The sequence below is a fragment of the Equus asinus genome, chromosome 19 (genome assembly GCF_041296235.1).
Source record: "Equus asinus isolate D_3611 breed Donkey chromosome 19, EquAss-T2T_v2, whole genome shotgun sequence".
Taxonomy (NCBI): Eukaryota; Metazoa; Chordata; class Mammalia; order Perissodactyla; family Equidae; genus Equus; species Equus asinus.
This window is the reverse complement of record NC_091808.1, coordinates 8890346-8905353: the sequence shown is the minus strand read 5'-3', so window position 1 is coordinate 8905353 and position 15008 is coordinate 8890346. Positions and strand designations below refer to the sequence as shown.

General features: G+C 41.0%; 1 protein-coding gene across 11 annotated transcripts in view; it reads left to right on the top strand.

Moving 5' to 3' along the window:
- DIS3L2 (DIS3 like 3'-5' exoribonuclease 2) overlaps positions 1-15008 on the top strand; it is a 345001-nt gene that overhangs the window by 52487 nt on the left and 277506 nt on the right. For all 11 annotated transcript variants that reach the window (XR_011495510.1, XR_011495509.1, XM_070489410.1 and 8 more), the window contains 2 exons: positions 2243-2296; positions 8575-8676. Coding sequence is in view for 9 of the 11 variants with exons in the window: in XM_070489410.1 (XP_070345511.1) it covers positions 2243-2296; positions 8575-8676 (156 nt within the window). In the remaining 2 variants the exon portion in view is untranslated. The remainder of the gene's footprint in view (positions 1-2242; positions 2297-8574; positions 8677-15008) is intronic.

The window sequence follows — 15008 nt, the reverse complement described above, 5'->3', positions numbered from 1 at the left end:
GAAGTCCTGGACTTCTGTGGGGGGGTGAGACAAAACAGCTGCAGCAAGTCTCTTTTAGTTAAAAGACCATTTCTGGACATGCTTTAGTGACAGCTTCTTCCATCAGGCTGTGGGGCTGTCTCTGGTCTGCTATGGAACTCTGTAGAGATTCCTTCCGTGGTGCGATCTGTACACTCTAGGGGATCTGTTCCTGAGGTCCAGTTCTGGAGAGTACGCTCCAGTCAAATTGTAAATGTTTTTCTTCTACAAGTCTTCTGTCCTTCCCTGTGTGCTTTTACCTGTCAGGAAGTTTGGAAAAGACAATCAAGAATAGAATCTTTAAGGTCCTTTAAATATTTGTTCTTTTAAATAGAGCCTAGATACAGCCCTGAGCAACCTGTCTCTTTCCCCTGAGCTCAGCCTTGGCCTCTCTAAGTGCTCTGTACTTAAGGTACTCTCAAAGCGGAAGGCATTCTCATCCCTGTACTTCTTCATGTACTAAACATTCACTGAGCTAGAAGGGATGATACTAGAATAGCAATTGGGGGGGGACAAAACTTAGGTTAGAAAAACATGCCTGCAGTCAGAGAATAAATTTAAAAAAATTTAACTTCAATGAATTTACTTTTACTTATCTGGAGAGTCTTCTCCTCACTAGACTGTAAGCTCTTAGAGGGTAGAGACTGTCTGTTGTTACTCTCCATTCTGTCCCCGTCGATTAGTATAGTGCCTGTCATGCTAGTCGTCAGGAAGTATTTGTTGAGCGAGAGGAAGAATATTTAAGATAAATGTAATAAGCCTTTTTCTTCCCTCCCTCAGCAAGAAACAGCTGTCCTAGAAGTGAAACTGCAGTGACATTCATAAAAGGGGACTGGCCTCGGGAGCCTCGCCGTCCTTATCTCCTGGCCCTTCTCTCTCTTACCCTAAGCAGAGGCACAGCAGGAGGGGAGAAGAGTATTTGCCCTCTTAATCGCTCTTGCTTACACAGGGGTCTCTGCCTGTGTTTCTCTTCTGATTTATCTGCAAATTTTGCTCCTCCTTCAAGGACCAGGTCAGACACCAGCACTGAAGCCTTTCCTGGTGCCCCCTGGTGAAAGTGAGCTGTACCCTCACTTACGGCATTCTCCATGTTTTACTTTATAAACAAGGACTGAACCTGCTCCTCACTCTCTCTCCCACATTGTCTGTCTCAGGGTCTTGAACATAGTCAGGATTCAGTAAATAATTGTGGAATTAAAGACTGAATGAACATTTGTAGTCGTCTACTTAGGATGTTAATAGTAGTATAAACTGTTGCATGGAAATTTGTAATTTAAACATGGTGCACCAATGAAAGAAAGAATTATTTTCTGCTTTATTTTATGTTCTCACTTATTTCGTTAATTATGTATCTTTGAGTCTTTCTACTCATTTTAGTGGGGAAATGTTATTTAAAACATTTTCTCAAGACAAGCTTTTAGTCTGGCTCTTAGGAAAATAACTGCCTCCATCCGTGAGTTCCAGCGGCCTTCAAATGCAGCTGGAACGTGGGGAGGGTTACAGCTTCCTGCAAGAGCCTCAAATACTGAACTGCTATTGAAGGCGGCCCCCACCTGCACCCCTGTGCGTAAATAGAAGCAGACCCTGGTTTGGTGCTGGAATAACATGAAGTCGAAGGCAGACTGGGTGGCCTGGCTGTTGAAGCCAGGATTCCCATTTACATTAAGAGCTGATTCTGGACCTTTTTGAATTATTGACTCATTCAGCTCTGAAGAGGGGCCAGAGTAAAAAATATACATCCAGTCCCTCAAGGCTAAGTATCCAGGTTGGAAATCAACCTGTATCACTTTGAAAATTGTCACAGAAACAAGCAATTGTGAAAAAGTCTTAGAGAATAAAAAAGGTCATTATGCAGTGAGGCGTAATAGCCAGATAACCTTGTTCTTAAAGTAAAAGTTTAAATTTGAAGACTAGCATATAGGGGCACATAAAATCCCAATAGTTCTCACTTTCCTACTCCATGCCAAGCTCTTGCTTCTCACCTCTGCCTCTTTGCAGCAAGGTGCCGGCGTGAGCTTTCAGTTTTTGATGGAACCCTGTGTCAGACATCAATATGAATCATGTTTCATGCATTTAATGAATAGTTCTCATACATCTAACTTGTTTCCTAAATCGAACTGTTTAATTAATTTAAAAACTTTTTATTGGAGAATAACATACTTATGGAAAAATCGTAAGTGTATAACTGGTTAAATTTTCACAGATTTTCCTTTTTATTTTAAAGGGTATATTGAGAATTAATCCAAAGAAGTTTCATGAAGCCTTCATTCCTTCCCCGGTAAGTTCAATAACTTTATAATAAACTTAATGTCACATTTAATTTTTTAGATGTGCTCTGAAACTGAAATCATATATTCAAACTAAAAGGCAGAGTAGTAAAACAAAATTGAGGATGGGCAAGAATTTGTTTCAAATTTAAATAAACAAAATTTGCCTTTGGTTAACAACTCCCTCTGCCAGTCTTAAAATCACACTTCAAATGAAAGGGATGGCATTTGTTACCAGGCTGCAGAGAGCAGCTGAACCCGCGCAGACACCCACCAGTTCGTGTAACTGGATGCCCTTGGTTTATAGCTTAAAGGGATTTATGGGTTTTCCACTGATTTAAGTTAATCTTTGCTAAACAAATACGCTATCTACTTTCAATCTACTGCATGAGCTAATCTGAAAATTTGTCCAAAAATAATGCGTAATGCATTTTTATTTTTGGTCCGAGTTTCTCACTTCACTTTTAAGCAGGTGATAGGACTGAGGACAAGGCTCTTTACCGTTGGGTCTTTATATCCTTTCTTACGTTCATGACCCATTTTAACAGGCTCTCTCCTGCTAAGGGAAGTTCTCTCTGATGTTTAGTTAGCAGCAGGTTTCTGGATAAGGCTTAATTGTGCAAAGCTGGGAGAGAAATATTCTTGAATTCCTGACCTAACTTTTCCAGGACGCCATAAATAGGATAGTTGTAGAATTACCGATTTTTCACAGTGGAAGAGACCATAGGAATACATTTCTGCTTATAGTTGAGGACATGGAATACATATATTTTAGTTAACATATTATGTGAATTGACAAGTTTAATGAGAATACAAGTTTAGTCATGAACTTTATGGATATTGTTGTTGTTGTTACAATAACTTTAAAACCTCTTCTCAAACTCTGTTTAGTCCTTGTTTTCCCTTGCCCTCCAGAAGCCAGGGATTCACATTTGTATCTCAAGTTCAGGTCTTACCCATTGGATTAGATAAAAACTCTCACTCGCGTGTCACATTGTTCTCTCTGAATCATGTTCTGTTCCTGTGACAGAACATGGTACAGTCGTGCACCACATAATGACATTTTGGTCTGCGATGGGCTGCATACACAGCTGGTCCCGTAAGATTAGTACCATGTGGCCTAGGTGTATAGTAGGCTGTACCTTCTAGGCTTGTGTAAGTACCTCTGTGATGTTCGCACGACACGAGATCACCTGACGATGCACTTCTCAGAACATATCCCTGTTTGTATCCATATCCATGACTGTATATATGCTGACCCAGGTACTTGGATTGTAGAATTGAGGGTCAGATTTGAGGTAGTAACTTAGCTGCAGAAGCAGTTCTGTCATACAGTGGGAGAACAGTTTACATAGGTGTTAGATTCCAGAGTTTGCTCATAAGGTGAAAATCACATTTAGTGATCAAAAAAATTACCCACGAAAATCTCTTAATAATGTGCTGTGTTGGAGATGGATAAACCATCTCAATAAGTCTAGCATGACCAGCATTTTCTCCACATTAGAAAGAATGACTGTTTCTTCATTGCCATACTGGTTGAAGGAGCTTGATTATATTAGGGGCTCTGGTGTGTGAAAAACATGGATTTTTAAGCGTGAGAATCACACCCAGTGCAATAATGAGTTCATCCTGAGAGGCACCTGGGAACTGAGCTGATTTCCAATCTCCCGTCTCCCGTGCACACTGAGCTTTGCTCTCACTGATTGGAATGATAAGGGGAAGTACATATAGCGTTTTGAAAATTTTACTCTTTCCTTTCTCTCTTCCTTGAGTACACAGTATTGAATTTTTCTAAGTTAGATCCCTGTCAGGCCAGCTCCTGACAAGTGTGGGGCCTGGGACATAAGAACAGAGTCACGCATGCCTTATAATAATATTTAAAAATTATAAATCAGACTAACAAACTGTTAAGTAAAATACATTCATGACAAATAAAATATATCCCTTGCCAAATATAGCTCCACGTACTAGGGTTCAAATGTAGAACTTTGACTCCTTGGAGCTCCCTGCTGAAATGTGGCTGCGTGGACAGGGTCCACCTCTGGCCTGCCCCTCTTCCCTTCCCAGTCCTGGCTACGTGACCCCTCTTTGCTGCTCCCTCGTTCAGCAAGGGCCTTTGCATGCACCTATGTAGGTGCCTTATCCCACATGTCTAAGCTCTGTCCGTACCCCTTAGAAATACCTCCCTTTAGCTACCTGTCAAGTCCAGAGGTGCCACCTGTTATGTGGTCTGCCTTTGGGAAGACAGAACTGGGGAATATGCCTGTATAAGCCCTGGAAGTGGGCTTGGGGCTGAGTACAAGTGGGAATGCACATCCATTTGGCCCTGAGAACTCCTTACCTAATGGGGAGGGGTGTGGCTGGAGGAGGGCCAGAGCAGAGATCCTCTAAAGTGTGGGGCCTAGTTAGGTTCCTGTAAGTTAAATTCATGTGATTTAAATTTGCAAATGATGTGTTGTCACTGTTTAATCTGGCTTGTTAAAGGAAGTTTAGAAGCAAAAGTTACTGATGTTTCAAGAGCTCAAGTTGTTCTTGAAATTGTATTCCTTGCATGTCCTATTTAGAATTTTTTAGACAGTGGTGATATTAGGATGGCTTATTTCTATAGCTCTTTTATTCCCTATCTGGCCACTATGAAGTAGTAATATTGTCTCAAAGGGAGAAAAAATGCCAAATGATTTACTTCTAAGTAATTAAGAACAGACTGTAAAAGCTCTCTCGCGGCCCAGTTGTGAGTGATTGTAGATACTCCGGTTTTGGACACTGGGACAATCCTGCATTTTAGTTTTGTGGCTTTTTGGTCAGTTTCAGGTTCTTTTATTTTTTTGAGGAAGATTAGCCATGAGCTAATATCTGCTGTCAATCCTCCTCTTTTTGCTGAGGAAGACTGGCCCTGAGCTAACATCCGTGCCCATCTTCTTCCACTTTATATGTGGGATGCCTGCCACAGCCTGGCCTGCCAAGCAGTGCCATGTCTGCACCCGGGATCCGAACTGGCAAACCCCAGGCTGCCAAAGCGGAACATGCTCACTTAACCACTGTGCCACCAGGCCAGCCCCTCAGTTTCAGTTTTTAGAAGCATTTTAGAAAGCAATTGAAAAAGAAGATAATAGAGGCAATAAATTACATGTAGATAAATCCCACCATTGGTCTGGATTTCTGAGTATACATAGCTCATGTTCCATATCAAGTGTGAACTTGAAAATGCTCACAGGTAGACTAGGAGGTTGAATGTCAGAACCAGGGCCTGAATGTTACTGTCCCCTGCTTCAGCAGGAGGAATAAAGACAGGAATTGATTTTAAAGAAGATGTAGCCACTGCTCTGACAATAAGAAACAGAAAAGTTTCCTTGTTGGTAAAATGAGGGGTGGATTAAATATTCTCTAATGTTCCTCACAACTTTCAAATTCTAAAGTTTTCGGAGAGATAGCAATAGACTAGTTTGATGAAATTATGTAGGTTTATTCTTACTCTAAAAACAGTTGTGAGCTTACACAGTGTCATTTGCTATGTTAAAATATCGACTTAAGTCAGCAGGCTAGGAACAATGAATTGATCATCAGGTATAAAAAAGTACTTTGCTTTAGGGGAAGTGGACTCAGGTTCGTTATAATTTCTACTGATAGCAAGTCGATTTTCATTTTCTTATGACAAACCCAAAATGTGCGGGATAAGTCACTTATATGTGTACCTGCCAGTCTCCTGGAACTTGCAACAGTAAAATACAGAGTTAGAATAAAACCTTGTGACTTTCAAGCAAACCAAAATAAATAGATATTATTGAGATGCCTTTTTATCTGATTTGGGGATAAGATAAAGAGGGGAAATGGATCAGATGTAAAAAGCTGGCTTTTTACTAAAAGCTCAGTACGCATTCTGAATTAAGTTGGTAGAAGAAGTTCTGTAACGTTTTTGTGCATCTTGTCATGGGAGGCACCCTTTCGACATCTGTGGGATTTATTTCTGGCCGAAAGGGAGCTGTTCCATTGATGGAGGATGCTCTGACCATCCTAGCAGACTTGGGTTGTCGTCCCCGCTCCAGCCTTCTAAGTATTTAGTTAGACCACCCCCAGATCCCTTTGTATTTCCCTCAAGGGTTGTTCACTATCCATTTTTCTTTTTTCTATTCTTTCTGATGGTTAGAGCAAGTCTTTTGGCATTCAAATAAAAGGCTGAACCCTCTGGCCTTAAAAAGTAGTTAAGAGGGATGACTCATTTTTAATATTAAGTGGTTCCCAAGTTTAGCATCTTTAAGAGATTCTGCAATAGATGCAGGCTTCTGAATGAATCAAGTAAGAGCTGAGGAGTGGTGCAGTATATATAGATTTGTGTATTGTCTGAGGTTCAACTCAGCCCTATTTTTCTTGGGATAGAAACATGACAATACCAGTGTCTTACCATCTTAAATCTCTGAGCTGCTTATGAAAGAGCAATCTCATGGCATATGTTTTGACCATGATAACGGGTTAGGATGACCTCCAGACAGCGCTCTCTTCGTTCTAGGGAGGTCAGAGAGATCCTATTGCTTTGTGAATTGCAGAAGGCAGCCGTTGATGATGTTGTACCACACTTCAGTTGTTCACTCTCTATTAGCTGGTTGCCTCTTCCTTACTTCTCTGAGAAGCTTGTCATGAGGTCAACTGCAGTAATTCTGTCTTTGTGGCTAACATGGTACCTGTTCCTCAGGGGTGAGGGTGGGTCAGGTTTGGCAAAGTGCAGGCTACAGCTGCCAGCCATGGCTAGATTGGAAGTTGAACAAAAAGACTGTTCTAAAAGATCTCTACTGGTTTATAATTAGACACTATAAAAAATGCTGAGTGTCTAGGATCCCATTTTTTGGCGGGGAGGGGGTTGGTGCATTTGGAGTGCTCGTTTTAACTTTAACTAAAATGTCATAGTAATCACCTGAAGTCTGTTGAGTGTTAAATCTATTTTATATCTATCAAGTGTCTCTGTTAGAAAATTTTGAGTGCTGGCTTTCCAAGTCTGTTTGCTATTACCTCTTTTAAGAAAAATTAACATTTTGCTTCTCTCTTATCCTCTGAAAAGAAGTACGTAGTATAAACTTTGGGAAGGATAAAAGGATTAGAGTATGTGTTTGCATGTTTGTTGATGAAACATTTCAAAAAATTTTTTTCATGGAACCTGACTGCTGAAGGCATGCTTTTCCTTAGCTATCTTTTCCATTGAAGTGTTTCTGGCAAAGTAGTTTGGCTTCATAGGAAGACTCTGTCCCCTAATATTTAAGTTTAGCAGTTGATACCTGGGGAGTTCACTGGGGCTACACTGCTTAAAGTGGGTTGTTTGTAAGCATGTGATTGAGGTTTTTGTGCCTTATTGTGTTCACCCTTGTTGTGTCAGGAGTTCACCCTGCTCCTAAGTCAGTGAGAGAGCTAGAATGTGAGAAAATTTTATGAATCTCATCTTTTTATTTATTTATTTATTTTGAGGAAGATTAGCCCTGAGCTAACTACTGCCAATCCTCCTCTTTTTGCTGAGGAAGACTGGCCCTGAGCTAACATCCATGCCCATCTTCCTCTATTTTATACATGGGACGCCTACCACAGAATGGCTTTTGCTAAGCAGTGCCATGTCTGCACCCGGGATCCGAACTGGTGAACCCTGGGCCACCGAGAAGTGGAACGTGCGAACTTAACCACTGCGCCACCAGGCCAGCCCCTTATGAATCTCATCTTCCATCCCTTTCCTTTTCTTCTTTGCCTTCTACGTAGGTCTCCGTAAAAACAACCACAGTTTGCTCTCTCTGCCGCTTTCCTGGGGAGAGTATGATTTTGCTGGTTTCCTCCTGGAGAACCTAGAGCTGCTTATTGCTTCTGCTCTCAGTTGGTTTTCTTGGGGAATTATATGTTGTTGTTCTGTTTTCTTGGAAACCTTCTATTTTTCACCCTTCCCCTTAAAAAAATTCAGTTAGTGTGGAAGAGGTATCATCATGCTTTATTTTATTTAAAACAAAAAAGGAAAACCTACTCCTTTCACTGTGCAATCCCAGTTTTTTGCTTTATGTTTTGTTTGTTTTGGCCTGGCTGTAGTAGATCTTCTCTTACTCGGTGATTTTTAAGTGTTCTTTTAACCTGCTCTTGTGTGTTCATCAGCATTTCTCTTGGTTTCAGAGAGACTGAGCTCCCTCTAGGTCTGTTTGTGGCTGTGCACTAGTGTTCCTGTCAAGTCAGTGGACAGATGGTAGAGTCTACAATCTTTGAACCAAGGAAGTAATTTTTGGTTCCAAGCTGTGGTAAGCTGAGTATTTTATTTCTCTCTTCAACTTAGGATGGTGATCGAGACATTTTTATTGATGGGGTCGTTGCTCGTAATAGAGCCTTGAATGGGGATCTGGTGGTCGTGAAGCTGTTTCCGGAGGAACAGTGGAAGGTGAGTTAAATTTTCCTTTTCTAATTCTAGACTTCTCAGAGCCTTTTACGTTCCGTAGTGCATTAATGAGGCATCGTAAATTGAAGCAGTCACAGACTCCTAAGGCCTTGTGGTTGCCTCAGACGCAGGCCATGGAGTGCTTGAGACATAGAAGCATCTGGGGCATAGACACATAACGATTTGAGTTGTTCTTGTCACTTCTTCCCCTGTGATCTGTCTTCCCTCTCACGTGCCTTGCATTGGTTTCTGGTAATTTTTAGGATGGAAAAAAAGCGTGCAGGGGACATTCAAACTGGATATGTATTATTTTCACACATTTCAGGCTGGGAGAACTGGAAAGACAAAGCCATGGAGATGATGGCAAATTGCTGCTGCCTTTACTGGAAAACTCAGGGAACACATATCTAGTTCTCTAGGGCCCACTTTGGTGATTGGACCTACCTTGGCAGACAAAGTAGACACTATTTTTATAAAGCAGATCCGATGGCAGAAGAAAATTTTTTTTGTTTTAAAGATTGGCACCTGAGCTAACATCTGTTGCCAATCCTTTTTTTTTTTTCTATTCTTCTTCTCCCCAAAGCCCCCCAGTAAATGGTTGTATATTCTAGTTGTAGGTCCTTCTGGTTGTGCTATGTGGGATGCCGCCTCAGCTTGTCTTGATGAGCAGTGCTAGGTCCGTGCCCAGGATCTGAACTGGCGAAACCCTCGACCAGGGAAGTGGAGCGTGCAAACTTAACCACTTAGCCACAGGGCTGGCTCCAGAAGAAAATGTTTTTGGCTGTGTTTCAGTCTCCATCTATGTCTGTCAGTTGAAAAGGAAGATATGGTTTTTGTTTTGACTATTGTTTTAAATAAGGCTCAGGTGCTGGAATGATTCATAGTAACTTTGAATTGTGATGTAGAACTGGCAACTTTTATGTCTGAGTTTTTCTTCATAGCATTTCTTCATATCATATCTTTTATTTGGCTCAGTTCATTGGTCCTCAAGAATTTGGTGTCTTCTTCAGTGAGAGGTTACAGCATAGTGATTAAGAGAGTGGGTTTTTGGGATAGGCTGCTTGGATTTGAATCCCATCTCTGCCACTCATCTGTATAATTTTGGGCAAATTATAACCTCTCTGTGCCTCAAATGTCTCATCCATAAAATGGATATAGTCGTACTACCTACTTCATAGGTATGTCATAGGGAGTAAATGAGAACACGTGTAAAAATCGTAGAGTGGTGCCTGACCCTGATAGCAGCTCAAGAAATGTTAGTTTTTATTATTAGCTTTTCCAGAAATGTGGAAAGTTCTACCTTATCTGAGAGCTTTGTTGAGGCATAAATTAAATTCTTTTTTATCTGACAGGGCTAGAGTAATTGAGTTAGACCTACGTGCCAGGGATATATAGGGTGCGTAGAATTTAGTAATGGTTAAGATAGACATAGTTCTTGCCCTCAAGGGGCTTTGAGTCTTCTGGAGAGTGCAGGTAGGAAGAGACAGATACTAATCACACTTATACATATTTAAGGATAATTTTGATAAATGCTGTGAAGTGCAGAGTTTTGTGAGAGTGAATTATCCTAGTCCAGATCCACCTGTCCACCCTCCTACCACCCCCCCCACCCTGTGCCACCCCCAGGTGCTGCCAATTGTGGATGTATTCTGCCTTGATTCCTGGAAAGCACAGCTAAGGGTTGGCTCCAGGTCCCATGAATATAGATTGATTTAAGTCACTTCCTTTTTTCTTGACAGCGTCATCTAATACAGTGTTGACCAGGTCTAAGAAGATAAGAGGAATGCATTAGGGCCTGGTCAAACCAAAGAAAGTATTCCCAGAGGTCATCTGAGGGAGTAACGAGGCAGTATTGTAGTGAAGATGAGCCAAGAAGGAACAAGAAGGATGGTGGCTTCTTTTGACTTAAGGGGTGAGAACAGGTAGGGTAGAAAGAAATAGAGGAGTGATTAGCACGTCTGGTGGGTCTGGAGATGACCAGAGAAGCTATGAGGTGTTGACTGGTTGAAGACTAGGAATGGAGAGCATACAGTAGAGCACCTATTGAGTTTTGCAGAGGTGGATGAGGTTGGTTGAAAGAGCAAGGCCACGTTGCTTGGCATCCTTCCTGTCCTTGGCTGAGACGGGATGGCTAAAATAAAAAGACATGAATAAATAAACCAGTTGCATTATTTCCCTTGTTCTTCACCCATTTGTGTTTAAGACCAGTGAGCACAGCCTTTCCTGGTCTTGTCCGAAGCACTCTTGCTTTGGGCATGAAGCGTAAGAAGATAGGGATAGGTTGGAGGTGAAGGTGTTTGTTGTTGTTGAGTTGTAGAAGGGTAGGTTTAGGACTTGGGTGTTCTTATTTCTGCTTTGGTGTCTTTGCTTCTAGATGAAAACTTATACCTCCTTTAAGACTCAACACAGCAAAGTTGTGTTTTTTCCCAAGAGGTCTAATTTTGTAAATTCCTGGGTCATTGGAGCTAGTTAAGCAGATAAGAATTTGCAGAAATTTTTGTAGCATTCTTACAGTCAGTACATTCAGGCTACATAGACACAACATGTTGTTTTTCTGTTTTACGGTTAGTATCTAAAGGCAGAAGAGGTTAAGGGCCAGAGGGAGTTTTAAGCTAGAGAGTGATATGATCTTATTTAGCCAAAAAACACTCTCTGTTATTTGGAGAATGGAGTGTAGTGGGGGCAGTTGTGCATTGGGATGGCTAGGTAGGAGGCTAATACTGGGTCATAGTAAAGATCTAGGTGATAGTAAAGATCTCAGAAGTAGGGATACATTTTGAAAGTAGAGCTAATAGAACTTAAAGATGGATTTGAGGAGAAAGGTGAGTGAAATGGGAATCAAGGATATTAATTCTGGTTTAAGCAAAATGGATGAGTATGATGTCTGAGATGAGGAATAGTGGGGAATAGCGTGTTTTATTGCAAAAATTATTAGTTTTGGTTGGCCATGTTAAGTTTAGTTTCTTTTTGGACGTATTAATAGAGATGTTGAGAATATATGGAGGCCTAGATGGGTTCATTTACTGATGAATTCTACTAAACATTTAAGGAAATAATCCTGATTCTACACAAACGCATCCAGAAAATGCAAGAGGAGGAAACCTTTTCCAGCTCATTCTATGAGGCCAGCATTGCCCTAATACCAAAACCAGGAAAAGACATTATAAGAAAAGAAAGCTATAGACTAACACTTCTCACAAACATAGTTGAAAAAAATCAACAAAATATTAGCAAATAGAATCCAGCAACATATTAAAAGGATAATACAACATAAGCAAATGGGATTTATCCCAGCAATGCAAGGTTGGTTTAATATTTGAACAGTAATTTGATATAATTCATCATATTAACAGACTAAACACTGTATTTAAATAAAATGCCATCATTTCAATAGATGCAGAAAATGCATTTCATAAAAGTCTGCCACCATTCATGATAAAAACTCAGAGCAAACTAGGAATAGAAGAGGACGTTCTCAATCTGGTGAAGAACATCTAGGAGATACTTTGAACTAACTTCATTCTTAGTGGTGAAAGACTAAATGCTTTTCCTCCAATACTGAGAATGAGGTAAGAATGTTCCTTCTCATCCATTTTATTCAACATTGTTCTGGAGATTCTAGCCAGTGCAATCAAGCGATAGAAAAAAAAGCATTCAAATGGAAAGGAAGAAGTAAAAACTGTCTTTATTCTCAGACTATATGACTTCTATGTATAAAATCCTAAGGAATCTACAAAAAAAGCTACTAGAACTAATAAGTGAGTTTGGCAAGGTTGAAGGACAGAAGGCTGATATCCGAAAATCAATTGTACTTCTACATACTAGCAATGAAAAATTGGAAATTAAAAAATTTCTTAAAGTTCTATTTTTAATAGGATCAATAATATGAAATACTTAGGGGTTAATTCAACCAAAGATGTCTAAGACACGTACACTAAAACTATAAAACATTACTGAGAGGAATTAAAGGAGGCCTCAGCTGATGGTGAGAAATGCTGTCTCTTGGCTTTGGAAGCTGTCTTCAGAGGTACAAGTAGGTGGGCCAGGTACCTCGTCAAGAATCATAGCAGTCACTGTCCTGTGTGGGAATGGGCGGCCCTTGGGTTTCTAGGTGGATGGGCAGAGGGAAATAGAGGAGCTCAGAAGGCTAGTTAGTATGCAGGAGTCTGGAGAGGAGATGGCATTCGTGAGGGGGTGTGCAGAGCAAAGCGGAGAGCAGCTGTTTCCTGTCGGAGAAAGATGGCTGAGGGGATCCCTCAGTAGAACTGAGGCCAGTCTGATAGACCAATGCTTGTCTTTAACCTTCAGATGATTCACTGGGGGATTTTGTTAAATTGCCAATTCTAATTCAGTAGAATTAGTTCGGGAACCACACTGTTAGTAACAAGGCTGTAATATGTGAGTTAGGAGGGAAAGAGGAAGAAGCAGCTACGGAGCCTGGGGCTTAACTCTCTGGACCCTGGATTTGAGATCTGGTTGGCAGGAAGATAATTGAGTGAGAAATGTGAATCTTAACAGTTGTGGCTGGGTCATGAAATCTCCCTGATAGGCGGGAACCTGAGCCCTCTCTTTATTGACATCCTCTTGAGCAGGGATTGGCATGGATACAGAGAAAGGCCTAGACTGACAAGGAGGACCCTGCCCTTTGAGTTGCTAGGAGTGGAGTAATGGAAATGACAGAATGACTGCCCTGATGTGTGCACAGACCCTCTTCAGTTTTCAGAAGATATGAAATGTAGAGGATGGCCCAGGGTTCCTTACTTATCTGTTTCTGCGGAGCTCCTAATGTCTTCACACTGGCTGCCTGACAATTGCTTTTTTTTTTCTGGTGAGGAAGATTATCTCTGAGCTAACATCTGTTGCCAGTTTTCCCCCTTTTGCTTGAGGAAGATTGTCGTTGAGCTAACATCTATGCCAGTCTTCCTCTATTTTGTGTGGGATGCTACCACAGTGTGGCCTGATGAGTGGTGCTAGATCTGTGCCATATCCGAACCTGTGAACCTTGTGCTGCTGAAGTGTAGCGTTCGAACTTAACCACTACACCACTGGGCCAGCCCCGACAGTTGTTTTCTGTATTGAAGTCAGCCCCTATTAGGTATGTCTCTTAGGCCTCATTAGTTAGAGTAAGTATTTCACAGCTTCCCACTCTGAAGAGGGGTCTCTGTTGGCTGTAGCCCACCTGTGACAGTTGTTGGTGACAGGGTCAAACTAGAGAGAAGAGAATGTTCAGACTGTCATCAAGAATCCCTGACATGTAGGATATAAACATCTCAAAGCATACTGGCCAATTGTATTACAGGTTTGTTAGTACAAAAGCATATTGTTATCAAAGGAATCTGTAGTCAATGGTGTGAGCAAATGTGAATTAATTGGATTGTTCATCTTTGCTTCTTTATGCTTGTTGTGCTCACCCCTCTTGGGTATGTAAACTACAGGGCCTTTGGGGTTTTAGAAAAAACAACAGTTCTTTTAGCTGTAGTAGTAAATAGTCAATTTATTTCACAGCATGTTTTTTGGCAAAATAGATAGCTGTAAAAGTATCAAGCTGTGAGGCAATAATAAAAAATAATTTGCTCTTATATAATGATTTTAATTTCAGAATTCTTCCACATTTTTAATATATATATATATATTTTTATTACAAATATCTAGTGAAGGATTGTTAAGGGGCAAATGATAGTTTCTTCACTTTGTCAATTGGGAAATTAAGTGACTTGTTTGAGAACCAGGGAGTAGAATCCAGATTTCTTGACTTTTAGCTTAATGCTCTTATGGGGTTTTTTATTTTTTGGAGTGAGTGTGTGTCTGTATTCTTCTAGGCTGAGGGTCTGTGGCTTTCTTCAGGTTTTCAAAGTAGGGGGGACATGTCCCCCAAATGGTTAGGAGCCATTGATTCTAACAATTCTGCCCAGAGCAGTGCAGGCTACCTATGACTTCTCATCCTTCACCCCTCCTGCCCCGTGCCAGATGCTGGAGGTACAGACTCAAATAGGTCACAGGCTTTGCTCTTAAGGAACTCATAGACTGGATGGGAACAACAGTAGGATGGTTTGCAGGATAGAAAGAGAAATACGTGTTGTTAAAGGAGCACCAAATTCTATCTGAGAGAATTGGGGAAGCTGTCAAGAGGAGGTTACATTTGAACTAAGGTTTGAAGGATGGGAATGGAGAAGAAGAGAGGTTTGGTTTTGTTTTAGGATGAGATTGATTTGGGCTAGATTTGGCAAGAGAGGGTTGTGAAAATTTCCACTTTTAGGGAGGAACTTATGGAGTAAGGCTCTCTCTTCCTGCCGTGCCTTTGACTAAGTGCTACAGCCCTTCAACCAGCTCTCCTA